The following is a 27,051-nucleotide window of genomic DNA, read 5'->3' on the forward strand; positions in this document are numbered from 1 at the left end:
AAAGTATCTGAGTTAGTTCCAATAAAGAATGATTATGGGACGTGGATGGAGCTGGAGGTCAATAGAGGACAGACAATAAGGAGCAGAATAAAGTTCCTTTAGGCAGTGAAAGCATGTCAGGAAGAAACACCCATTAAAAAAATGAAAATAAGACAGTGTTACAAAATAAGCTAAAATTAAGGAAACTGTAGGACAACAATATAAATCAAAGGTAGAAAAATTCTTACATATGTATAATTGCACACCCCAAAGAAGAAAACCAAGGCAATGGAAAAAAACAAACACAAAACATTCTACTTCAAGAAAATATTCCTGAAATTTAAAAAGAATAATGAAAGCACTCTAAATTGAAAGATTATGCCACAAATCTGAATAACTAAACCCGGAGCAACTACCGTGTTTTTCATAAAACATGTCTTAAAAGACTGAAAAGAAAAATCATTGCCCACATTCATGCAAAAAGAGCAAGTCAATTATTTGGAGAAAATCAGATTGTCATCAGATTTTTTGAAAATCACATAATGTATCAGAAGAAAATTGTCACCTACTTAAGATAATGAGGCTCTCTTTCCTCCTATTACTTTGAAATAATATTCTTTTACTTGTTGCTAATTATACAGCAATCAAGAAGTTTATCTTTTTCAAGCTGTTCTTATTTCTTCTCAATTTTTGACAGCTATATATTGTATCTGTATTGTAAGTTCATACTAGCTGGATTGCTAGTGTATTAGTCTGTTCTCACACACTATAAAGAACTACCTGAGACTGGGTGATTTATAAAGAAAAGAGGTTTAATTGACCCCCAGTTCCACATGGCTGCAGAGGTCTCGAGAAACTTAACTATCATGACTGAAGGTGAAGGGGACGCGAGGCACATCTTCCCATGGCAGAGCAGGAGAGAGAGAGAGCACAAAGGGGGAAGTGCCACACACTTCAACCATAAGATCTCATGACAACTCACTCACAATCATGATAATGGCAAGGGAGAAATCCTCCCCCATGATCCAATCACCTCCCACTGGGCCCCTCCTCCAATTTGACATGAGATTTGGGTGGGAACACAAATCCAAAAAATCCAAACCATATCAGCTAGTTAATGTCAGTATTGCTGAGAGTACAGAACAAATCAAAAAAGAAGAAACTAATGTTAAAAACATGAAAACAAAAATACAAACACTCCTAAATGCAAAAAAAATTAAAATTAAAGAGGAAAAGCATATAAAATGGACCACATAGTAAAAACATATATAAAACATTTTGTGCATATTAACATGATAATATTGTTTGTCTAGGAAATGGAATATGAACGTATGTACGTATATATTTATTTTTTAATTCAAGAATAACATGTGAAATTAGAAAAATACTATCTGCCACTAAAAGTGTACTTCTAGGAGACAATGACTTATTCTAGGTCTGAGGAAGCAAATGTACCAAATAAGCCTCAGGTATTATATTATACTGGATAGAAAAATAACCACCAAAGACTTCAAAAGCCAGCTTGCATAGCCTACTACTGACCCAGGAAGAGCTAGAGCAGGTTGAAACATATCAAATATGGTTAAATCCATACTTCCAAAATGATACCAAAAAATGAACAAAAACACTAACTGGTCACTGAAAATGCTAGTGAATGAACTCATTATTTTGAAAACTGGTAAGTTAAAAAACTAATAATTTATTCCCTCTTTCCTATAAGAATTGTATTACTAGAAAATTTTTAGCTAACGAAGAAGCAGCAATGATAGATTTCACCAACTTGAAACTGCTAATGACTTGATGGATCTAGGTATTGATAATCAATTACTGTTATTGTCAACATGAAATGGAGCATAATTGAACATGCACCTTCTTGTGAAAATACACAATACTCCCTATAAAATGTATTTGCTAAAAATTCAACCTGAGTCTAATCAAGACCCTAATGCTATCCATTAATAAAAAGTACAGAGGATGGAGAAATAGCTCCAAAGACATCAAGGTGTAGAATGAAATGTAATCCTCTAGAATCAAATGTGATTCTATTCCCTTGATGTCTTTGGAGGTATTTCTCTGCCCCTTTTTTTAATTAATACATAATGCTGGGGTCTTGATTAGGTTCAGATTAAATACAGAAAATGTACATATACACCATCAATACTATGTAGCCATAAAAAGAAATGAGATCATGTCCTTTGAAGGGACATGGATGGAGCTGGAGGCCATTTTCCTTAGCAAAGTAACGCAGGAACAGAAAACCAAATACCACATGTTCTCACTAAGTGATGAGAGGACATGGACACAGAGAGGAACAACACACACTGGGGCCTATAGGAGGGTGGAGGGTGGGAGGAAGGAGAGAGAAGATCAGGAAAAATAACTTATGGGTACTAGGGTTAATACCTGGGTGATGAAATAACCTGTACAAGAAAGCCCCATCACAGAAGTTTCTGTAACAAACCTGCCCATGTACTTCTGAACTTAAAATAAAAGTTTTTTTTGTTTGTTTTTTTTTAAAAGAATCACATTACCAAGCAGAGAAACTCTAAAGATCAAGTGACCAGCTTTCCAAAAAGAAATGCAGCAAAAGTGAAACAGAGATGGAGAAGGGATAAAAGGGAAGGATGGAAAAAGAGAAAGCGGGTTGGTGGGGGGAAGAGAGAGAGAGAGGGAGAAAATACTGGTTAAAAAAGAATAAGAGATATACTAACCAATCAAGTTTCATGGACCTTATTTGGATACTTATTCAAACAAGTAATTTAACATGTTTCAGACAATTAGAAATTTGAAACACTGCATATTTGATAATATTAAGAAATTAATTATAGGTATGATACTGGAATTATTACTATGATTTTTAGAGGGTCCTTTATCTTTTAGAGATAACCTCCTTAAATATTTACAAATGAAATTATATAATGTCTGATGCGTGCTTCAAAATAATAAGGAAGGAGTGGAAGTAATTAAGCAGATAAAACTTCATGAATTTATAAATAAAGCTATGTGACAATTACATGGGGGTGTTTCGTTGCATAATATCTACTGGCATATGTTTAAAATGATTCGCAAAACAAAGCTTAAAACAGACAAAGTGTTTTTTCCTCAAATGCAATGGATAGTTCAAGCCAAGGAAAAATAAAAGTATTTCATTTTCCTAAGTAAACTCAAAGATTTTTGGAGTGTCAGTTTGTGGAAATCTTTCCCATGGTAGTATGGTAGCTTGTTTCAATTGTTTATGTGCACCATCTTTAACATTAATTTACTTAACTTCTTTTAATATCCATTCTTCTGAATGAATGTGCCTGAGAAGTATTTCCTTCATTTTTGTTCCAGGATTGTGGAAAAGGGATATTACAGTGAGCGAGATGCTGCAGATGCTGTTAAACAAATCCTGGAGGCAGTTGCTGTAAGTATGAAGTAACAGCAATGGTGTAACTCTTAGTCATCTCTTCCTTTTACAGAATCATCATTTAAGAAATGCGTATCTGTGATAAGCCATACATTTTACAGCATAAAGTTGTGAAATATTTATTAGAAAATGTGTGGAATAAGGTGGGCATAGTGGCTCAAGCCTGTAATCTCAGCAGTTTGGGAAGCTGAGGCAGGCAGATCACTTAAGGTCAGGAGTTCCAGACCAGCCTTGCCAACATGGTGAAACGCCATATCTAATAAAAATAAAAAAATTAGCTGGGTATGGTGACGCACACCTATAATTCCAACTACTTCGGAGGCTGAAGCACAAGGATTGCTTGAACTCGGGAGGTGGGGGGTTGCAGTGAGCCAAGGTCACGCCACTGTACTCAAGCCTGGGCGAGAGAGAGAGACCCTGTCTCAAAAAAAAAAAAAAAAAGAAAAAGAAAAAAGAAAAGAAAGAAAATGTATAGAATAAATTTGTATTTTCTATTGATGACTCAAAGTCTGAAAGATGCAGTCCTCTATATAATGCCATAAGTGTGTTAAATTAATTTCCATTCTATTATTATGAGACCAAATGAGACTTTGGTGCCTTTAGTTGTTCTTTAACTCTTTTTGTGTGTGTGTGTGTGTGTATGTGTGTGTGTGTTCTTATCTTTTTATTTATTAATTAATTTATTTATTATTATTATACTTTAGGTTTTAGGGTACATGTGCGCAATGTGCAGGTTAGTTACATATGTATACGTGTGCCATGCTGGTGCGCTGCACCCACTAACTCGTCATCTAGCATTAGGTATATCTCCCAATGCTATCCCTCCCCCCTCCCCCCACCCCACAACAGTCCCCAGAGTGTGTTCTTTAACTCTTTCTTTCCCATTTCTTGAGTTTGTTTCTTCATTGCTTTTGTTTTTTAATTTGGTAGAGATGTGGAAGAGGGTTGAATGTGATATAGACCTTGGAGCATAGAGATTATTGACTTTTCTTTCCAGAAAAGAAATGAGTGAATTAGAAAGAAAGAGTGTAGCAGTTTTTTTAAGGAAGAAACATAAGTTAATGTTTTAAATTGGAACACAAGTTTTGTAAGTTAATGGTGGAAATAAATACATACACATTTACAAAAATACATACCGTTGAGAGGCTCTTTTGGGTTGCATTAAGCAGGTAATATTTGCCACATCAGACACAACTGGCTAAAAGCTTCCCATGTATTTAATTTTGTCTAATACGTACTGGAACACTTTGGTGATTCATTTATTGAATATGAAACCAGAACAAATTATTATTTGAACATTCAAGACAGGGCCCAAGGAGGGGTATTTATCAGGATCAGTTAAAGAGACAAATCTATAAAATATATCCAGAATTAAGATATACTCTTATTCGGAGTTAGTTATTTAACTAAAATCATTATCCAATACCTTGAGAAGTCAGCCACAGTGACAGAAACACAGGTCCTATGAGTTTTACCCACATCAAAAACAGGAAGGAGGGAAGGAAAGAGGAAGGGAGGAAGAGAGGAGGGAGGACTCTGATATCTAACTAGCCTTTGTACCAATGATGAAAAGGAAAAAATAACCTTTGCATAAGGCTTCTAGAAATAGCCAATTGAACCAAATTTGTTATTGAGCTATTAACACCAATCTTAATTGGCTTTATAGCCCAGTCCTTCCAAACTATTTATTCCCATAAAAGTGTTTTGATCTTCTTGCTATGGTGAGGGATGAAAAGTTTGAAATGGTAGTGAATAAAACCTGGAGAGGATGCCAACACAGCTTCTGATTATATAAATATTGAATATCAAATTCATCTTCTCACTGTACCCAAATAGCCACCCCATTTCAGATTTTCATCACACATAACATATTTACCAATTCTGGTTTCCTAGGTTTGCACACTAGGTAATGGGTTTCAACTCTTCCATTTTCTTATCTTACATAGACCTTTCCAACTTCAGTTGAATCTTTCTTCAAATGTGCATAAACTTAATCCTGTTCTCCATCATTCTATGACTGTTGCTGGCATGCTTTAAAAAAAGAAAGAAGAAGCACTTGAATTGCCATATTCTTTTGAGATGGAGTCTCGCTCTGTCACCCAGGCTGGAGTGCAATGGCTTGATCTTGGCTCACTGCAACCTCTGCCTCCCGGGTTGAAGCGATTCTCCTGCCTCAGCCTCCCAAGTAGCTAGGACTATAGGTGTGTGCTACCATGCCTGGCTAATTTTTGTATTTTTAGTAGAGATGGGGTTTTACCACATTAGCCAGGCTGGCCTCGAACTCCTGACCTCAGGAAATCCGCCCACCTCGGCCTCCCAAAGTGCTGGAATTACAGGCGTGAGCCACCGCACCCAGCCACAATTCCTATTCCTAAATATATAAGTCTAGAATCATCTCTTGCAATCATTATTTTTATTTTGTTACTTCTCCATTTAATAATGGCAGTTTTATACTTTTCTTAAATACCCATTTTAAAACTTCATTTCTTGTTATTATACATAATAAATTAATCAAGTAAACTTGCTGGCCATAGCCCACTATCACTTTACCTGAATCAGTCAGGCAGCTGGTATAGCAGTTAAGAATACTTTGGCAGTGAGACAGAGCTAGGTTTGGTTTTTAGATGTGTGAACTTGGACATGTCACTAAATATCTTTGAGCCTCAATTTAGTCTTGTAAAGTAGACATAGCAATTAACCTAACAGGATTGTGGAAAAGATTAAATGAGGTAACTTGTGGAAATCATAGCAATGTTCATAAAAGAGGGAAAAGAGGATAATCAACTTCATACTCAGTACATTCATTTAAAGATTTATTAGATGTTGTAGATGTATACAGATACACTTACTCCCCAGCTAAGTACAAAAAACAAAAATAATTTTGTAATATTATACTCATTGATCTAGGTGCTGATTGCACAGAAAAGTTCAGTTTGTAAAAATTCAGTACACTTACAGGTACTTTTCTATTCGTATATTACACCAATAGAAAGTTTAAAAAGAAATTGCGCTGAAATTTTAGTATGTTTGTATGGTTATAACAGGTAATAAATCCTCAAGTCAGCATGCTATGTGCGTGTGTGTGTGTGTGTATGTTTGCAGTTTACCCAACTGGATTCATGTACTTTTTCATGTTTCTAGTTCTATCACATACTGTTGTCTAACAGGCAGATTTCTTTTTTCCTTTCTGGGACAGTAGCACATTATTCTCTGATATCACATGAGACAGTGGGTAGAGAATGTGACAATGAGGGGAAAGGGACATGTGCTTCTCCAGTCTACCGCCCTCCTCTTTTTATGCTATTCTACTGACAAAACATTATATCTAAATGAAGTAATCTTCAAAATAATTGTTCTGAGTGATCTTTATTTGCTTCTCTATATGCGAGTAACAGAATGCATATATCAGAAAGAGTGTACTATAAGGCTACAGAGGTATGTAAAGACAGCCAGCAGCCTGGACACTGGGCAGAACTCTTCCCCCACTGCTGCTTTTTTCTCATCACCTGCTTCCCTCTGCTCTCTTCCAACCAATATTCTCTACTTCTTAGATTCACAAAGTGACATACGGTCAACTTAACCATCTTGCATTAGCATATTAAAGTAAAAACCTAAATCTGACTCAAAATGAACACAAATATCATTTGATCTTAATTTCAAAATTCAGAACAGAAGCCACATGTGGCTCAACTTGACTCAGGCTTCCTTCCCTAGTCCAGTCAGCTGTGGATGGGGTGTGAATTGTGCAGTATAAATGTGGCTGACCAGGACTGGGGATAAGGGGGATTGTTCTAAGGGAAAGACAATAGTTTCTTTTGAACTAGGCTGCCACACCAAAAGGCATACCTTCTTCTACTCTCTATTCTGGTGCTTTTTTTTGCTTTTACTCTTTCTTCATGTTTCTCTCCATTCCTGAATTATCATTACATCCTAGGTGCAGTTTTGAATGACAGTCTGTTGTTTGTCAGAAAACCATGATTTCACTTGGAATATGATTTCATTTTGGCGGAAGCCCTACTTGTTTATCATGTAGGAATTAACTTTTCTATGACCAAATTTAGTCACTCCTCACATTCCCACATTTCCGTCTTTGTAATTCAAGCTGTTTTCAGTAGGTGTATCTTCCTGATTCTCTCATTCACTGATACCAGCAAAAAACTCTTAAAGGTTCCCTCCATCTTCTTCATCTTGGTAAATGGCACTACCATTCAGCAATTGTTTGCTAAAACCTAGAATTAACCTCACGTCCAAATAATCGCAGATAATAATCAACAGGTCCAGTCGGTCTATCTCCAAATTATAACCCAAATTTGACCATTTTTCTTCATCTTCACTAACCCATAGCCCTAGTTTCAGTCTGCATAATCTCTCACTCAGACTGCTATGAAACCTACTTCCACTCCATTCCCCTCACATTAGCCAGTTATTATTTAAATCATACATCAATTATATCATTTCAATGCTTACACCAGCAGCGGCGTCCCATTGAAAGTAAAAAAAAAAAAATCAAAATGCCTTAACATATCCTAGGATGTCCTGCATATTCAGGTTCCTTCTCATCACCCCAACATCACTGCCTACACTACACTTGAGCTACACTGGCCTTGTTTTCTGACCCTCAGAAAGGTCTCAGTTAATTCCCATCTCAGAGTATTGTCATTTCCCTGCCTGGGGAGCTCTTCATATCTTTCTATGGCTCACTTCTCTACTTCTTCCAGGTCTCTGCTGAAGTGTGACTTCTCCAGCAGGACCTTCCCTGACCACTCTACCTAAAATAATAACCACCACTACCTCTCCAAGCCATCTTAGTTTCTGTTACCATGTGGTATGTCTTTTTGCACTTATAATTATTTAAAATTGAACAGTATTTTGTCTGTTTTGTGTTTATTATCTCTCCATAAAAGTAGGAACTTTGTGCTGTTCACCTTTATATTCCCAGAGTCCAAAACAGTATGTGACAAAGTAGGAGCTCAATAAACACTTACTGAATAAGTAAATGGAAATTGATGAAAACATGAAGAACGAGCCATCATTCTGTATTTTTTCTTTCTGGATAACGAGCCATGTACTAAACATCTTTACTGTTATTTTTCTACTCATTTCATAGGAGACAAAGCTTTATAACTTACTTTTGTGAATGAGATTCTTTTTGTTTCCTTACTACTGTTTCATTCTTTCCTGTCATTTAAAACTCACCTTCTTCAGTACGTTCTTTCTTTGCCTCCATCCGTTCAGATCAGCTCTTGACTCTTTAGGAGGCTTATTAAAGTGGGTATGCCTCAATATAGTAATAGCTCATGTAGCTGACTGGGAAACTCTCTTATTCAATTGGTGAAAAATGGATGTTCTCAGCATCAGAATTTTCCACCTGTTGGAGTTATACCAGTTAAGAAATAAAAGAGTCCAAGAAGGAATGTTCCAGATAGCGGTGCCCCACATAACAGAAGGATAAGAGTTCCTAGAACTCTGACTCAAGTCTGTAAAGATAAATTAATTAACCTATAGCTAATCCTACATTTAAAAAGAAATTGTTGAGGGTTTTTTGTTTTTGTTTTCGTCACTAAGTTCCAGTTTAGGAGCTAACACATTCAAGTCAAATGTTCCTTAAAAGAAGCTTTATAAAAATCAGATTTTCTCTGATTATTGCAATTAAGGGTTAACTTAAAGAAAAAAAATTAATTTCCCTAAGAGTTCCACAGGTAGAAAGCAAAGCAATTTAAAACTTGCCAGAAATGGCTGGCATTTATGAAATAGTTTATTGTCAATTACACAGCTATACATAGCTATAAAAATTGGGACAGGTGGGAACTCAGAGTAATCAGTGGTACATCTCGCATTTCCTCTAGATAACTTATATCTAGGCTGGTTGTTGAAAGCATAGAAGCAGAAAACTTAAAGATTGAAAAGTTCTTGGGAAATATAATGCAGGTATAATTATACTCCTTACGTAACATAACTTGCAATCCTTCCCTCCCTCCCCATTCCATCCTAATTCTTGCCCCACATATTTTACAGTATTTCTCTGACTTTAACCTTGCTCCTTCTGCTTTTCTGGCTTTAAATAGCTTTCGTGAAAGCTTTTAAAGTGTGTTTGAAAGATGTTTCCCTCTTTGGATTTGAATTCATTCAGTCAGTCCTCGAGAGCAGACACTTAAGTCCTCTTGAGTATTCTCTCTTCTTGAAATGAATTCCAATGGTCCAAAGTTAAATGGTCTAGGTCAGTCTGGACATTCTGGAAGGGTCATTCTGTAGTAGCACAATACCAAGCCCCTTTTCCATGGACTTGTAGGGATAATTAGGGAGTATTCCCTCTCCTCTGATATCTAATACTGCTGCCACCACCTTCAGTTCTTTCTTTGTCACCACTGACACCTGAGTGTTTCTCTATTTCCGAAACATCATCATCCCCTACATTATCCCCCACTGATACAGCCTTTCTTCCTTTTTTCTAGCTACAGTTCTCTTTTGTATGTCTTAATTTCAAAGTGTGACTTTGGAGCCTAGAGAAATTTGTACATGTAGAACATAGTACTGCTCTGCTCTTCTCTCTTCTCTCTTCTCTTCTCTTCCTTTTTTTGAGACAGAGTCTTGCTCTGTCACCCAGGCTGGAGTGCAGTGGTGTGATCTTGGCCCACTGCAAGCTCTGCCTCCTGGGTTCAAACAATTCTCCTGCCTCAGCCTCCCAAGTAGCTGGGATTACAGGCATATGACACCACGCCTGGCTAATTTTTGTATTTTTAGTAGAGACAGGATTTCACTATGTAGGCCAGGCTGTCAGTACTGCATTTCTTCAGGTACTACAAGGAAATGGGTGAGTAATTATTAAATCTATTTGCTGTTGTATAACATAGCTTTTTGGTTAGGATTGTGTTACAGACTGTGATGATGGTGGTGAAGAGTTACAACCAGAAGAATCTAACCCTTTAAAAGTCAATATGGTATCTGAGCATAAAAAAAAAAATAGAAAATGGACATTATTATAGAGAGGCAAGAAAAGATGAAATTGCAAAAGCTCCTTTTGATTAAAAAAAATTAACCTGTAACTCACTCTCTAAAACAGGAACAGATTTAGCTTTTTATATAGAAAATCAATTGATAATGAATTGGTGACTAGATACTCAAAAACTGAAAAGGCAAAAGAGGAACACTAAACTAAGTTATTGTGTGTGGAGGACGTGTGACAGCTTCAGGAAACAGCTACCCCTAGGACTGGGGGAACAAAATGAAGAGGTTAAAATTATTAAAACGTAGAGGATTGAAGGAGGTTCTCTATGGACTTGTGAAGAGGGCTCCCTGTTTGGCTGGTGTAGGTGGCTCGGACCTCAGAGGAATTTCCCATGACGCTGGACCTCAGGTCTCTGAGGATGATGCTCCAGCCAGCCAGTGCTGGTATTGCTGTTGAGAGGCACCGAGACTGGTTCTGTTTGAGTTGCAAAAGCTGCAAACTGGATTCAACTGTTGTTCCTGGAAGGACCTGCCACTGCAGGGTGAAAGAGTGCCTCCAGAGAGACATAGGAATAACAAGCAGAAAATCAGACTCAGAAAGCAAACAGGAAGGAGCAATCCCTTCTTTCTCTTCTAGCCTGCCACTCTCTCTCCCTCATGCCCTCTCATGGCAGATCCAAATAGAGAGCCAACTGGAGAAGGAGAAGTGTGGCTTGAAATTTCAATCTCAGCATCATAAAGTGGAAGAATGGGTTTTAGGTTTGGAGACAATAGCTTAATAAATTGTACAGGATGTTATTCAAAAACAAAAATAAATTATCGGTTTCTGTTTTTATTCAGAGTCTTCCAAAATGTTCATAGTCTACTAAAGTGCATGAAATGGTTCTAGAGTTCAGTGAAATCAAAATAAGAGAAGTAATACAAAAATAAACTACTGTCTGTATTTAATACTGAGTATTATGCTTAATGATGTTTATCCATTTAACAGGCATTATATTATTCAACCTTACATTATCTGACACATTAAAACCATCTTCCACTTCGACCTCTTATTCCTCATTGGCAGAAAGGCGATCTCCCTTGTAGGAAGATGGAAAGTACCAGAACTTATCCTCCTAGCCTCCCTTGCAGCTAGGGTAAGGTCATATTACCTGACTTTGCCCAGTGAGTTCCTTGGGACAGTTTGCTCATGAGTTTTGGGAAAAATTTTCTCTTAGTAAAGGAGACTCAAGGGAAGAAAAGCCATTTCTCCTTTTCACTGGCCTGGTTGGGTCTGCATATGATGCTGGGAACTGCTTTTGCTATCTTGTAATTATGAAGAGAAACATAAGTCATCCTGAGGAAGGCAGAGAAGAAAGATGACACCATTGGAATTCTCCAACTTCTTGATATCTCAGGAGGATAAATAGTTTCTCAATATTTCGGTTTTAAATTATATGCCCTGTTACTTGAAGCAATAAGATACTGAACCGTTTTTTCAATAAACTTTTTGAGTATATGCTAACAATTTTTCTGTGGTCAGAGCAAGCTGTATAATTTTCCATCCATTTAAACATAACAGAAAGAGCATACTTCTAAATAAAAAGATTCTGGTCCCACAAATTTCTAAAAACTGATTTTCACTGAATATCAAAGATGCACCCACATATTGCTAAATCAGGATTAAGTATGATTTGAAGGGACAATGAAGTTTAAGGGTTTTGAAAATAAAATTGCTTTTGACACTTGTTTTTTGTTTCTATGAATGTCATTCCTGCTTGAGTCCACTTCTTGTCAGTTAATAGGTTCAGAGAGTTTAAGTACGTAATGAAAGGTTAAAACAGAAAATGCAAGTTTTTTTGTTGTTTGTTTAAAACCTGTCGGTTCCTATGGTGTTTTCATTTCTTTCTCTGGAGACTTGTTTCTTGCTGCTCAGGTTTGAGCACTGATCTTTGGAGGACAGATTTTAATTAATACAAAGTTTTAAGAGTTGAAGCACTAAAATGATAATTTTACCTCTAAAAAGTAAAAGTGGTTTAATTCATATTAAGAATTGAGAGATCACAGTTCCCAGAGAAGAAATAACAAGCTGTTCTCTTAATGTTATAATATTTTGATTTATAGACATAGAATACAGTAGACTAGTGGCCCAATCAGAGCATAGACATTTTATCAGAAATTTTGGAACAGAAAAATAATCTACATTCTGAAATTACAGTGCAATATTGGGACACGAGGATCTAAAAACAATTCCTGGGCAGGGGAGGGGATTTCCTTCTCATTAAATGTTTCTGCACACCATTATCACTAATGATAATGATATCAAAATTTTACTGAATTTTGCCTACATGGACTTTCCTCTTTTGATTCTCAAGTGAGCCACAATAAATTCTGGAGCATGTGTCTAGGAATTTTCTGATCGTCTTTGTTAACTTAAAAATCACTCAATCTATAAATTTGGAAAGGAGCCTATATTTCTTATAAAAGGTTACAGGCTGTAGGGTGACCCTTTGACAGGTTGGGAAGTGCAGCCAGTGCAGCCTGCAGCAGAGCCTATTAGCAGGCATTTTGAAGGAGGAGGAGTCGGGGTAGGAATTTTATGTTGAATGGGTTGGCTAAGCGTACATATTTAACATGGTACAGTAGGAGTTATGAATATTTATGAAGACAGTCTTAACATATGCATATTGAACAAACATGCATGTTACATGTGGCCCATGTTCACTTTGGGATGGAGACTTAACAACTAAATGTATCACAATTGGGCCCTAAATGCCAATAGGCACTTGGGACACAAGGACACTCAAGTGTGCAGCCTCTGTAAACCGGCTAGAACCAGTCCATGGTCAGTTCTTATCTGGAGAAAGTTACTGAAATCAGTCTCTTGTAATTATAGCTGGTGGAACAGGGGCTGAGGGTCAGTTAATCAGTGCCTAGTGGAGCTGCAGTTGTTCGAACATTGCTTATCTCAAGGTCAGTGCTTGTTTAGCTGCTAGAGAAAAAGAAAAACCTTGTGGCAGATAGAACATGGTTCATTATTTAAGTGTGGGGATACATGACTTAACTCTTGTCTGTCATGGCCTTAGGTCCTGTTTATAAGTTGGTATTTCATTGCCACAAAGAGTCTGTTTCATCAGTCTGAAGATCTCTATTTTAACATGAATGCTGGTCGGTTGTTGTGTCTAAACTGCAAAAGGGAGGAAGTATAATGAGTCATGTTTGACCTCCTGTCCCATCATAACCAAGAACTCAGTTGTTAAGGTTTTTCTGGGGTCTCCTTTGCCGAAAGGAGGTTCGTTTAGTTGGTTGGGGACTTCGTATGTTATTCTTAGCTTACACCATATACAAAATATTATTTTGATGATTATAGTCTAGATGACTTTTGTTGTTTGGGGGTTTTGTTAATGTTGGATAAGATCAACAATTCAATTCAACAATTACTGATTCCCTAGTTTATTCCAGACTTTGTTCTAGACTTTGAGATACAGAGGTCAAGAAACTCAACAATAAACTGGGTAGATAGACACATAAACACATGGCTACAAGATGGTAAAAGTGCACTTAGTGATTCAAAGGCATCAGAGAGGGAATACGCTATTTGATGTATCTAGAGAGAAACTGAGTCAGAAAATATCTTGCCAGAGAAAGTTGTATCTGAATTGGAGTTTAAAAGAAAATTTGGCCGGGTGTGGTGACTCACGCCTGTAATCCCAGCACTTTGGGAGGCCAAGGCGGGCGGATCACAAGGTCAAGAAATTGAGACCATCCTGGCCAACGTGGTGAAACCCCATCTCTACTAAAAATACAAAAATTAGCTGGGCGTGGTGGTGCACGCCTATAGTTCCAGCTACTCAGGAGGTTGAGGAAGGAGAATCATTTGAACCTGGGAGGCAGAGGTTGCAGTGAGCTGAGATTGCACCACCGCACTCCAGTCTGGCGACAGAGCAAGACTGCATCTCAAAACAAAACAAAACAAAACAAAAAGGAAGTTTATTGTTTAATTAACAGCCAGTATGAAAGAAAAGGAATTTCCATAATACTCCTTTTTTCCATATTTAGGGAACATAATAAAGGTACAAAGGCACAAACTCTGGTCTTTAGTTATTTCTTTAAAGTAAGGTACATATGGTGAGAACCAAGGCTTAAAAAGACAGGGAGACCGGCCTGGAGGGGCTCAGGTGACTTACTAAAATGGTTCACATGCTTCTGCAGATGAAGAGGTCCTGAGGGACTTTTGCTATAAGACCATCACCCTGATGGCAGCATGAAGTCCGAAAGCAGTGGAGAGGATATTAAAAATGGCCAGTCAAGAAATGAAAAGCACTACCTTCCCCTCAAAAAGAATAGTTTTTGAGTATATGAATGAAATTTGCTAACCAACTAAGCTCAAAATTTCCCTTAGATCTTCACTGTCAAGATCTATGAGTGTTACATATATGAAGACTTGGGTATAATGAAAAATAATTTAAAGTAGGGAACTGCAGATAGCAGGACTTAGAGGATCAATAAGAACTTTTCATCAAACTCTCTCACCTTTATTAACACTTAGCATTACATTCTTTTTTTTGTCACTTCTCTGCCTACTTCCTTTATAAAGTTTTATCCCATTCTCTTCTGTCTGGTCTAATAGTTCCTCTAATTACCTCTTTCTCTTCCACTCCTGTTTCCTTCTCCTAATTTATTTTCTCTCTCTCTCTCTCTCTCTCTCTCTTTCTTTCTTACTTTTTTGGTTTTTGAGACAGAGTCTTGCTCTTGTCACCCAGGCTGGAGTGCAGTGGCATGATATCTTGGCTCACTGCAACTTCCGCTTCCCCGGGTTCAAGCAATTCTCCTGCCTCAGCCTGCTGAGTAGCTGGGACTACAGGTGCCCGACACCACACCTGGCTAATTTTTGTATTTTTAGTAGAGACGAGGTTTCACCACGTTGGCCAGGCTGGTCTCAAACTCCTGACCTCTGATGATCCACCTGCCTTGGCCTCCCAAAGTGCTGGGATTACAGGTGAGCCTCCATATCTGGCCAATTTTTTTCTTTTTATGCTCTTCTTTTTCCTTTGCTTTATTTGAGAACTAATGATGAATTAAAGAACAATAAAAATAACAAACATTTTTAAAGACCCACTAAAGCATCTAGACCAGATGACTCTGGGCTCACTTTGCACACAACATGAATTCTAGGTCCCGAGGAGAGCTACTGAAAGTAAATGCAAGACACTCTCTTTCTGAAAGGTGATAAAAAGAAGGATAATAAAGCAACATCTAACTTATTTATCTTCCTTGGAAGAAAATACCTCAAGGAAATGCCTCAGGATTAAGATGAGTGTCTTCACTTTTGCAAAAACTCATTAAAGTGCCATGAACATGAGGTTATTTAATAGATATGACTTGCCTCTTCTTTGATATCCTTGGATTATGATCTTTAGAAGTTAATTCACCAGCTATTCTGTTAGGTTTCAGTTGATGTAATTATCAGAATCATAGGCTTTGAAGTAGGAGAATTAGACAGCCTCAAATCAGGATGGGAAATACGTCTAGTTAATAGTGGCAGCATGAAAGAAAAACACAAGGCCGGGTGTGGTGGCTCGTGCCTGTAATCCCAGCACTTTGGGAGGTCGAGGCAGGTGGATCATGAGGTCGGGAGTTCGAAACCAGCCTGGCCAAGATGGGGAAACCCATTATCTACTAAAAATACAAAATTAGCTGGGCATGATGGCAGCTGCCTGTAATCCCACCTACTCCAGAGGCTGAGGCAAGAGAATCGCTTGAACCTGGGAGGCGGAGGTTGCAGTAAGCTGAGATCGCGCCACTGCACTCTAGCCTGGGTGACAGAGAGAGACTCCTTAAAAAAAAAAAAAAAAAGAAAAACACAAAAACAACACCCCAAAGTATACTAATAGAGAAGTACTCACAGTGTCCTTTTGAGGTCCAGAAAGGCATGCACTGTTTCTGATTATCATGAATAAAGAGAAAGAAAAAAGTGAGGAATCAAGCTATAAGGAAATAAGCTTTTAAGGTTACACATTTTAATTACATTAAAAAATGCTCATTCCAAGCAAGTATATGTAGACCATGACAGGAAGGTATTATCACAATATCTTAAACAAACAACAACAAAAACAAAACTTAACCCTAATTGACAATTTGGCCTGTATGTATTCTGTTCTTATGATATTCAGTGCTCTGAAAATCTGAAATCATGAACAAGAAATTCTGCCACCCACAATGGCCTCCCTCCGAGGACAGTGTTTTCTTTAGATATATAGATATAGTTTATGTGCAATAGCCTCTACCTACTGGAGGCCATAAGAGAAGGACTTAAGAAAGAATGACTAGGCTGGGCATGGTGGCTCATGCCTGTAATCTCAGCACCTTGGGAGGCCGAGGTGGGCAGATCACTTGAGGTCAGGAGTTTGAAACCAGCCTGGCCAACATGGTGAACCCTCATCTCTGCTAAAAATACAAAATTAGCCGGGCATGGTCCCAGCTACTCAGGAGGCTGAGGCAGGAGAATCGCTTGAACCTGGAAGCCAGAGGTTGTAGTGAGCCAAGATCATGCCACTGCACTCCAGCCTGGGCAACAAAGTGAGACTCCATCAAAGAAAGAAAGAGAGAGAGAGAGAGAAAGACTCTGTGGGAAATATCAATGTCTCATGACTTAAAGGTGAACAGTGATCCTTTCTTTTTATGAGTGTTTCCCTCTAAAGATGGTGCATTAGTCTGTTCTCACACTGCTAATAAAGATGTAGCACAGAGTGAGTAATTTATAAAGAAAAGAGGTTTAATGGATTCACAGTTCCACATGGCTGGGGAGGCCTCACCATCATGGCAGAAGGCAAAGGAGAAGCAAAGGCATGTCTTACATGGTGGCAGGCAAGAGGGCTTTTGCAGGGGAACTCCCATTCATAAAACCATCGGATCTTGTGAGACTTATTCACTACCATGAGAATAGTATGGGAAAACCCCTCTGCATAATTCAATTATCTCTAGCTGGCCCCACGCTTGACACATGGGGATTGTTTCAATTCAAGGTGAGATTTGGGTGGAGACACAAAGCCTAACCATATCATTTTGCCCCTGGCCCCTCCCAAATCTCATGTCCTCACATTTCAAAACCAATCATGCCTTCCCCAAAATCCCCCAAAGTCTTAACTCATTTCAGCATTAACTCAGAAGTCCACAGCCCAAAGTCTCAGCTGAGACAAAGCAAGTCCCTTCTGGCTATGAGGCTATAAAATCAAAAGCAAGTTAGTTACTTCCTAGATACAGTGGGGGTATAGGCATTGGGTAAATACAGCCATTCCAAATGGGAGAAATTGGCCAAAACATAGGTGATACAGGCCTGATGCAAGTCTGAAATCCAATGGGGCAGAAAAATTTTAAAGCTCTGAAATGACCTCCTTTGACTCCATGTCTCACCTTCAGATCATGCTGATGCAAGCAGTGGGTTCCCATGGGCATGGGAAGCTCTGCCTCTGTGGCTTTTCAAGGTACAGCTTCCCTCCCAACTGCTTTCATGGTCTGGTGTTGAGTGTCTGTGGCTTTTCCAGGTGCACAGTTCAGGTTGTTGGTGGATCTACCATTCTGGGATCTGGAGGATCGTGGCCCCTGCTCACAGCTCCACTAGGCAGTGCTCCGGTGGGGACTTTGTGTGGGGGCTACAACACTATGTTTCCCTTCTGCACTACCCTAGCAGACGTTCCCTGCAGCATACTTCTGCCTGGGCATCCAGGCATTTCCATACATCCTCTGAAATCTAGGTGGAGGTTCCCAACCTCAGTTCTTGACTTGTGTGCACCCACAGGCCCAACACCATGTGGAAGCCACCAAGGCTTGGGGCTTGCACCTTCTGAAGCAGTGGTCTGAGTTGTACATTGCCTCATTTTAGCCATGGCTGGAGCTGAAGCAACTGGAACACAGGGTACCATATCCCTCAGACTGCACACAGCAGGGGAGCCCTGGGCCAGATCTATGAAACCATTTTTTCCTTCAAGGCCTCCAGGCCTGTGATGGGAGGGGCTGCTGTGAAGGTCTCTGACTTGCCCTGGAGACATTTTCCACATTGTCGTGGTGATTAACATTTGGCTCCTCATTACTTACGCAAATTTCTACAGCAGGCTTGAATTTCTCCCCAGAAAATGGGGTTTTCTTTTCTATCATGTCAGCAGGCTGCAAATTTTCCAAAACTTTATGCTCTGCTTTCTCTTGAACACTTTGGTGCTTAGAAATTTCTTCTGCCAGTTACCCTAAATCATCTCTCTCAAGTTCAAGGTTCTACATATCTCTAGGGCAGGGGCAAAATGCTGCCAGTCTCTTTGCATAGCAAGAGTGACCTTTACTCCAGTTCCCAAGAAGTTCCTCATCTCCATTTGAGTCCACCTCAGCCTGGACTTTATTGTCCATATCACTATCAGCATTTTAGTCGAAGCAATTCAACAAATTTCTAGGAAGCTCCAAACTTTCCCACATCTTCCTGTCTTCTTCTGAGCCCTCCAAGTCCCAAGGAAGTTCCAAACTTTCCCACATTTTCCTGTCTTCTTCTGAGCCCTCTAAACTGTTTCAACATCTGCCTGTTGCCCAGTTTCAAAGTCACTTCCACATTTTTGGGTATCTTTACAGAAGTGCCCTTCTACCTGGTACCAATTTACTGTATTAGTCTGTTCTCATGCTGCTGATAAAGACATACCTGAGACTGGGTAATTTATAAAGGAAAGAGGTTTAATTGACCCACAGTTCCACATGGCTGGGGAGGCCTCACAATCATGGCAGAAGGGGAAGCAAGACATGTCTTACATGGCGACAGTCAAGAGGGCTTGTGCAGAGGAACTCCCATTTATAAAACCATCAGCTCTCATGAGACTTATTCACTACCACGAAAACAGTATGGGGAACTGCCCCCAAGATTCAATTATCTCCACCTAGTCCCACCCCTGACACATGAGGATTTGTTACAATTTAAGGTGAGATTTGGGTGGAGATACAGCCAAGCCATATCAGATGGTAAAGAGTGAATAACACTACTGTATGTCTGTGTTATTCTTTCATTGATTGTTTATTGGAGGATGGGTTGGGACCATAAAATTTATTTTCTTACTCTGTGGTAGTAGTTGTTTGCCAAAAAGCTGAAGTATTCCCTTAGGGAATAAAGTTCTGTTTTGTATTATATGGGTGTGATGTGAATTTACTATTTATGATGTCTTTGACCCAGAAAAAATAAATTTTTATTTGGTAGTGGCTAATTCAGGAGTGTTGTTGATAAAATGAACAGTTCTCTGCAATAATCAGGTAGAATATATTTTATTTCTGGGTCAGAATGAGAGCTTCAAGGCAGTGCTATAATAATATTCTGTTAACTTCACTGCTTGACCATGGAATTTTGATTTTATTATTATTAAATAGTAATAGCCACACACTTCCTAGGTGTTAGTAGAATCATGTAAAATGGTGGTGTTGAAATTTCTAGATTAAAAAAGAAGGTACCTCCTGGTGCTTCATTTTCTTTTCTCATATTTTTTTATTGTGTTCAATGAAAACATGCACACAAAAGTTTCAAAGTTTTAATGCTTCTAGGACCAAGAAGTATTTGTCAACAGTCTTCCAAACTCTAAAAGGAATCAGCATTGGAAAAGGTAAAGATGGATCCTAAAGCAAGACAGAAGAACCAAGCAGGAGGAGACTTGGGTGTTCTCACTCACACCTACTGAGATCCTTTACCAAGACATGGGCCACAGACAGAGTTAGCATCCAGCATCTTATTTTATGTGAGTGGCTTTCTCTGAGAGCCAAGTCTGTTTCAAATCCTTTTTCTTACCACAATAGCAAAGCTTGGACTTTAAGTCTCATAATTGCAAAAGAGTCAGTAAAAGCCCCTGGAATGTGACAGCAGTTGTAGGTTGGGCTAAAGGCAGCAGGATCTATGGAAGTATTAGTTCTAAGAGTTGTCGATTCTTATGTAATGCTTTACGCAAGAGAAGGCAACAGATTGCTCCAAATTATTCTGAAATAAATTCCACATAGTCAGGTGGAGGAACAGATGACTCTTCCACTGTGCATCTAGACCACAACCTGATAGGAAATTGCTGGGGGCTGGAAACATGACAAGAACTGCTTCACTGGAACCTCAGCATAGAAATAAGACAAGTGGATTCTCCTTTGTGATCATCACCATTTACAATTAAGGTAAATGTTGATTTGCAATTAAGATAAATGGTGATGATCACAAAGGAGAATCCACTTCTCTTTTCTATTGGCAAACATTAGACTTGCACTAATCCCTTTTTAATTAAGTTTGGTAAAGAGGAATAAAGAATAAGAACTTTTCAAAATATCCTAAAATACAAAAACAGGAAGAAATTTGTCTTCAAGATATAGAGTAATGGCATACTTTTGGAAAAAGACATTAAAAGGGTATAGAAGATATCTTTTAAAAGCATCTGCTTTGTTTATTCAAAAAGATTCATGTGTTTTGACATTGAAGCAAGCTTGGTGTTTAAGAAGTTATTAATCACCAGCTTGAAATAAAAATAAAGCTCTGCTTAGGAGCATAAATGATAAGGAAGCATAATATAATAATAAAAGGTTACAGAAACCAAATTAAAAAATTAAAATCTGAACTAAAAATAGTAAAGTGCAGAATTGAAGTTGTAGGTAATTGAGTTATTTATTCAGATGCAGAATGTAATAAGATTTACAAAAATGCAGGAAGAAAAGAGAAAAGATGCCACTAATAAGAAAGTCGATAGTAGATACGGCAACAGACATTCAGTCTAAAAAAACAGTTTTCCCAAAGAGGAGATGAGCAGTCTATAAAACAGAGACAGTAGTCAAGGATATAATAAGAAACCATTTTTTCATGCAAAAATAAAAGACTCCATGTCTCATTTTAGTCAAAACTTAGTAAGCTGATAAACATCCAGATTTACCCTGTTGTTTTTGAACATTTCAAAAATAATAGCAACATTTTAAACAGAATGCCAGAAGAAGATAAACAATATACTGGAAGGACAAAATCAAACCAGCCTCAGACCTCAAACCAGTATTTAACACTAGAGGACAATAGAGCAAGTGTCTATAGGGAAGAATGCATTGTAATCCATGAATTCTATAACCACTAAATTGTCATTCGTATGTAAAGGCAGCAAACATTCTGAAACATCTGTAACATATAAGTAAGGCAGAAGGTGGGACTCAACTCTGGAGGCAGGGCTCGAACACTGGACCAAATTGAGGACTAGCTAGAACAGAGACTTGATGGAAGCTGCTTTCCATAAGACACAGCTACCAGTGTGTCATCTTAGTTTATCACTGCCATGGCTACACCCAGAAGTTACCACCTCTTGCCATGATAATAACCCCATGACCCAGAAGTTACCACCCTTTTCCTAGAAATTTCTACATAATCCAACCCTTAATTTATATGTAATTAAAAGTGGGTAAAAGTATGACTGCAGAATTGCCTCTGAGCTACTACTCTGGACACGTTGACTATGGTGTAGCTCTGCGTTTCAAGAAGCAGGAATTCTTGTACTGCTGTACACCACTGCTTCGATGAAAGTTGCTGTCTAACATCATGGGCTCGCCCTTGAATTCTTTGCTGGGTAAAGCCAAGAACCCTCCCAAGCTAAGCCTCAGTTTGGGGGCTTGCCTGTCCTACGTCATCAGTATTCAGAAAACCTGCCTAACATTAATTTTCTAATGGGAAATAAATATTTTATTGATGTATTTCAGCCAACTAATAAAAAAATAGGATTTTAAATGGGGAAATTGTCATATAAAAGGCTTGGAGGCAATTATTAAAATTATTATGGAGCTGGCTGGGTGCAGTGGCTCATGCATGTAATCCCAGCACTTTGGGAGGCTGAGGCAGGCAGATCTCGAGGTCAGGAGTTCGAGACCAGCCTGGCCAATATGGTGAAACCCTGTCTCTACTAAAAATACAAAAAATAGCCAGGGATGGTGGTGTGCACCTGTAGTTCCAGCTACTCGGGAGGCTGGGGCAGAAGAATCACTTGAGCCCAGGAGGTGGAGGTTGCAGTGAGCCGAGATCGTGCCACTGTACTCCAGCCTGGGTGACAGAGCAACACTCCATCTCAAAAAAAAAAAAAAAAATTATTATGGAGCTAAAGCTATGAATTGTTATAAAACTGGATGCAGTTGTCAAAGAATTTTGAAATAGAAGACACGTAATGTAAAAAAATGCTTAAGCCTAAAATAAATATAGCAATAAAAGCCAAGAGTCAGTAGATTTGGTTTCGTTCTTGATGTAGGATAAACAGAAAATATAGGTTCAAGTATTTTGTAAAATCACTACCGATATACTTAAAAACTAGAGATATATTTTCTAAATCACTAGAGAAAGCAAGGGCAAAATATAACCCAAAAAGTTCATATAATATTTTTAAAATGGAAAAAGAATAAATGTATAAAAGGGGTCATAAACTGATAATAAATTAGAAATTTAAATATAAATGTATATGTATATATTGATAACTATTATAATGGTCAACTAAAATTATCTTTAAAACTTATTATAGCGAGAACACTATATATCAAAACTTTTAGAATTCTGTTTCTGAAGCAAATTTGTAACTTTGAATAAAAACTGCTCCCAATTTTTACAACCCTTCACTTGCTGTGAGTCAGACTTTGGACTAAGTAGTCAGGTCCAGGGATAAATAAGTGACAGAGATGGTGCTAACTTCAGAATTGTCTCCCCTCAAAACCCTTTGTTACTCCCAAAGCCCAGATTATTGCCTGATGCTATCCTTAGAAAAAAATTTAGTTCTTTGTACAGATAGATCCTGGCTGCCAAAGCTTTAAGCAGATATGTCTAAACCTAGAAATGTATCACTTAGACTAAACTGCAGCATCCCCCTCTTCTTTCCCCACTTCTCCACCTCTCAGCAGCAGCAGCAGCAGCAGCAGCAACACCATCTACAATACATTACCAGGTTAATGATTTAAATCAACACCAAACATCAACATCTTCAGTAATATCAAAGATAAGGCAAAAATGCCTCCATTACCACTATTAGTTAACATAATTTTGCTAGCCTGATTCAGGGCAATAAGACATGACATAGAAATAGAATAAAATAAAAAAGGATAAAATGAAATAATTATTTGCATATATGATTGTGTTCTTGGAAAAACAAAATCTATTGGATTGTAGAAGCAGTGAAAAGTATTGTGGTCAAATAAGTATTTTAAAACCAATATTTAGCCTATATAACAGGAAAAATAAGTTAGAAATGGAATAGAAAAAAGTCTATTTATATTAGTACTAAAATTATTTAATAACTAGGAATAAATTATCCTAAAATGAATGAGACCTGTATAAATAAAATTACAGCATTTAAAGAAAGACATAGTAGAAGACATATTTACCATACCCCCAAGGTTCAAATATTTTAGAGATATCATTTCTTCCCAAATTAATGCTGTTAGAATTTCAGCAAGGGTTTTGTTTTGGGATCCAATAAAGTAATTGTAAAATTCATCTGGAAGAATAGTCTTAGACAAAAAAAGAATAAGGAAGAGGACATTTCTCTGCCAGATATAAAAATGTTGTACAGTGCCCCTGTCATCATAGGTTTCACTTTCCACTATTTCATTTATCTGTGGTCAGCCACTGACTAAAAATATTAAATGAAAAGTTCTGGAAATAAATGATTCATAAGTTTAAGTTGTGATCTGTCCTGACCTGAGTAGCCCAATGAAATTTTGCACCTCTGGCTCTGCCCCACCCAGGACGTGACTCCTCCCTCTGTCCAGCATATCCATGCTCTATACCCTCATGCACTTTCATCACTTAGCAGCCATCTTGATTATCAGATCAACTATGGCAGTATGGCAGTGCTTTTGCTCAGGGAACCCTTATTTTACTTAATAATGTCCCTAAAGTACAAGAGTAGTGATACCGCCAATTCAGAATGCCAGCGAGAGCTGTAAAGTGCTTCCTTTAAGTGAAAAGGTGATTGTTATTGACTTAATAAGGAAAGAAGTTATGTGCTAAGGTTACTAAGTTGTACAGTAAAAATATGTTCTAGCCACAGAATTATATATAGATGGGAAAAGAAATCCGTGCATAGCATATATAGGGTTCAGAATTATCCACGGTTTCGGGCATCTACTGGAGGTCTTAGAATGTGTTCCCTTCAGATAAAGGGAACTAGTATATTGCAAAGAATGATCAATGGAATACAGTAGACACTTGAGCAAGAAATTCTAGTTTTATACAGATTTGATACAGTGGGTCCTCTGTACCTGTATAAATCTCTAGGTTCCACATCCATGGATCCAGTCAACCTTGGCTCAAAAATATTTGGAAAAAAATAATAAAGAATAACAAAATAACAACTAAAAAACAATGCAGTATAGCAACTATTTACATAGCATTTACATTGTACTAGTTATTATAAGTAATCTACAGATGATTTAAAGTACACAAGAAGATGTGTGTAGTTGTATGCAAACACTACACCATTTTATATAAGGGACCTAAGCATCCCTGAATGTTTGTGTCTGTGTGGGCCTTGGAACCAATCCCTCAGGGATACTGAGAGAAGACTGCATAAAGGCATCTACATGAATAGAGAGAAAAGGATATTCCAGTAACTGCTGTTGGGGGAGTTAGTTAAATATTTGGTGGAATAAACGTTAAATTCTTATTATGATATACCAAAATAATTTCCAGACAAATTAAATAGAAAAGTAACTATAAACTATGCATATATATGAACAAACTCCCATATACATGCACATATATAAACACATACACACAAACAAGACTGTAAGCAAAACCATTAACAGCGGTTATTTCTTGCCAGAGGAATATTACATTATATTAATATTTTCTGTATTTTAGAATCCTCCACATCGCTATAATGAACACATATTGCTTTTAATAAATAATAAATATTGTTAAACCACAAAGATGAAATTATCCAGAGAAAGGATGTTAATTACAAATCAGTAAAATGTATGAATAAGAAAGGGTTGTATGCTTTAAGGTTACAGGAATATTCCAAGATGCATAGAACCTCAAGATATACCATCAGACTCCCTGGGTTCGAGATTTTGTTCCACCTTTGTTTCACCAGGTGTGAGAACTTTGGGACCTCTCATTTATAAAGTAGAAATAATAAGGATGCTGTGAAAGTCATTGAGTTTGCATGTGAACTATTTCCAATAATGTGAGACACATAGAAGGCATTCAAAAACCATTAACTACTGCTATATGCAAAAAACTTAGCTAAAAAGTTCATTATAATTTGAAGGACTGATAAATTAGGAAGACACTACTATTAACATATTAATACCATAATACTAATCTTATAATTGTATTATAAATTGTTAATAAATTAATATTACTCAAATTTAGAGTAGAATTTTGACTTCTTCCACGTTATGAACATTCATAGTCAAAAGTAAGGACAACTGCTTAGGTGTTCAGCCAGTCCTCCAAAAGACTAGTGATGATGTTTTAAAGTGTGTAATTGGAACTATTTCGGTAAATAAACATTGGATTCACTTTATCAACTTAATTTTTTTATTTGTACACATTTGTTTATTTTAGAGACACAGTCTCACTCTGTCACCAAGGCTGGAGTGCAGTGGTGCAGTCAGAGCTTACTGCAGCCTCAATCTTCTGTGTTCAAGCAGTCTCCCACTTCTGCCTCCTGAGTGGCTGAGACTATAGGCATGTGCCATCACACCCAGCTAATTTTTTTTTTTTTTTTTTTTGAGACAGAGTCTCACTCTGTCACCCAGGCTGAAGTGCAGTGGTGCGATCTCAGTACCTCTGCCCCCTGGGTTCAAAGGATTCTAGTGCCTCAGCCTCCCAAGTAGCTAGGATTACAGGCGCCACCACCACGCCCAGCTAATTTTTGTATTTTTAGTAGAGTTGGGGTTTCACCATGTTGGCCAGGCTGGTCTCAAACTCCTGACCTCAGGTGATCCACCCGCCTTGGCCTCCCAAAGTGCTGGGATTACAGGCATGAGCCACTGTGTCTGGCCCCAGCTAATTAAAAAAAAAAAATTGTAAGGAAGGGGTCTCATTCTGTTGCCCAGGGTGATCTCAAACTGGGCTCAAGTGATCCTCCTGCCTTGGATTCACAAAATACTGGGATTACAGATGTCAGCCCCCGTGCCTGACCAATTTATCAACTTTGAAATTAACAAGTTAGTATGCTTGTTCAACTCAAAATGATTATAGGAAATTTCCAGATATTTGACTTTGCAATAAAATCTCCATGACAAATGCTTTTAAAAGCATGTGTGGTTGTACACTTGCTAAGCCTTGTATTATCTAATAATTCAAAACATCCATATATTACCTTAATTTGCTGACTTCTGGTATCTTTTACCCTGGTGATATATTTTTGTATTTGCACTTTAACCTGTTTTGTCATTGGAGACTGTTGTAATATTTTATTGTGATTTTTAAATGTTAATTTCCATCCATGCAGTCTTGTGATACTTATAACTGATATTTTGGAGGTTTTTTTTTAGGAGAATATGAGTCCTGGGGGTTTTCATTTGGGAATGTCCTAAAAATATATCTATCGGGGAATCTGCCCCGATATTCATGTAGGTTCTTTTCTATTTTCCTTAAGCGTCAGCCAGCTTGAGAAATAAAGGGACACAGCACAAAAGAGAGAAATTTTAAAGCTGGGCATCCGGGGGAGACATCACATGTTGGTAGGTTCCGTGATGCCCCACAAGCTGCAAAAACCAGCAAGTTT

General features: G+C 37.9%; 1 protein-coding gene across 2 annotated transcripts in view; it reads left to right on the top strand.

The window, feature by feature from the left end:
• CAMK4 (calcium/calmodulin dependent protein kinase IV) overlaps positions 1 to 27,051 on the top strand; it is a 262,172-nt gene that overhangs the window by 161,485 nt on the left and 73,636 nt on the right. For both annotated transcript variants that reach the window (XM_054488028.2, XM_063665128.1), the window contains exon 5: positions 3,313 to 3,385. In XM_054488028.2, coding sequence (XP_054344003.1) covers positions 3,313 to 3,385 — 73 coding nt within the window. The remainder of the gene's footprint in view (positions 1 to 3,312; positions 3,386 to 27,051) is intronic.

The sequence above is a fragment of the Pongo pygmaeus genome, chromosome 4 (assembly GCF_028885625.2).
Source record: "Pongo pygmaeus isolate AG05252 chromosome 4, NHGRI_mPonPyg2-v2.0_pri, whole genome shotgun sequence".
In the NCBI taxonomy this organism is placed as follows: domain Eukaryota; kingdom Metazoa; phylum Chordata; class Mammalia; order Primates; family Hominidae; genus Pongo; species Pongo pygmaeus.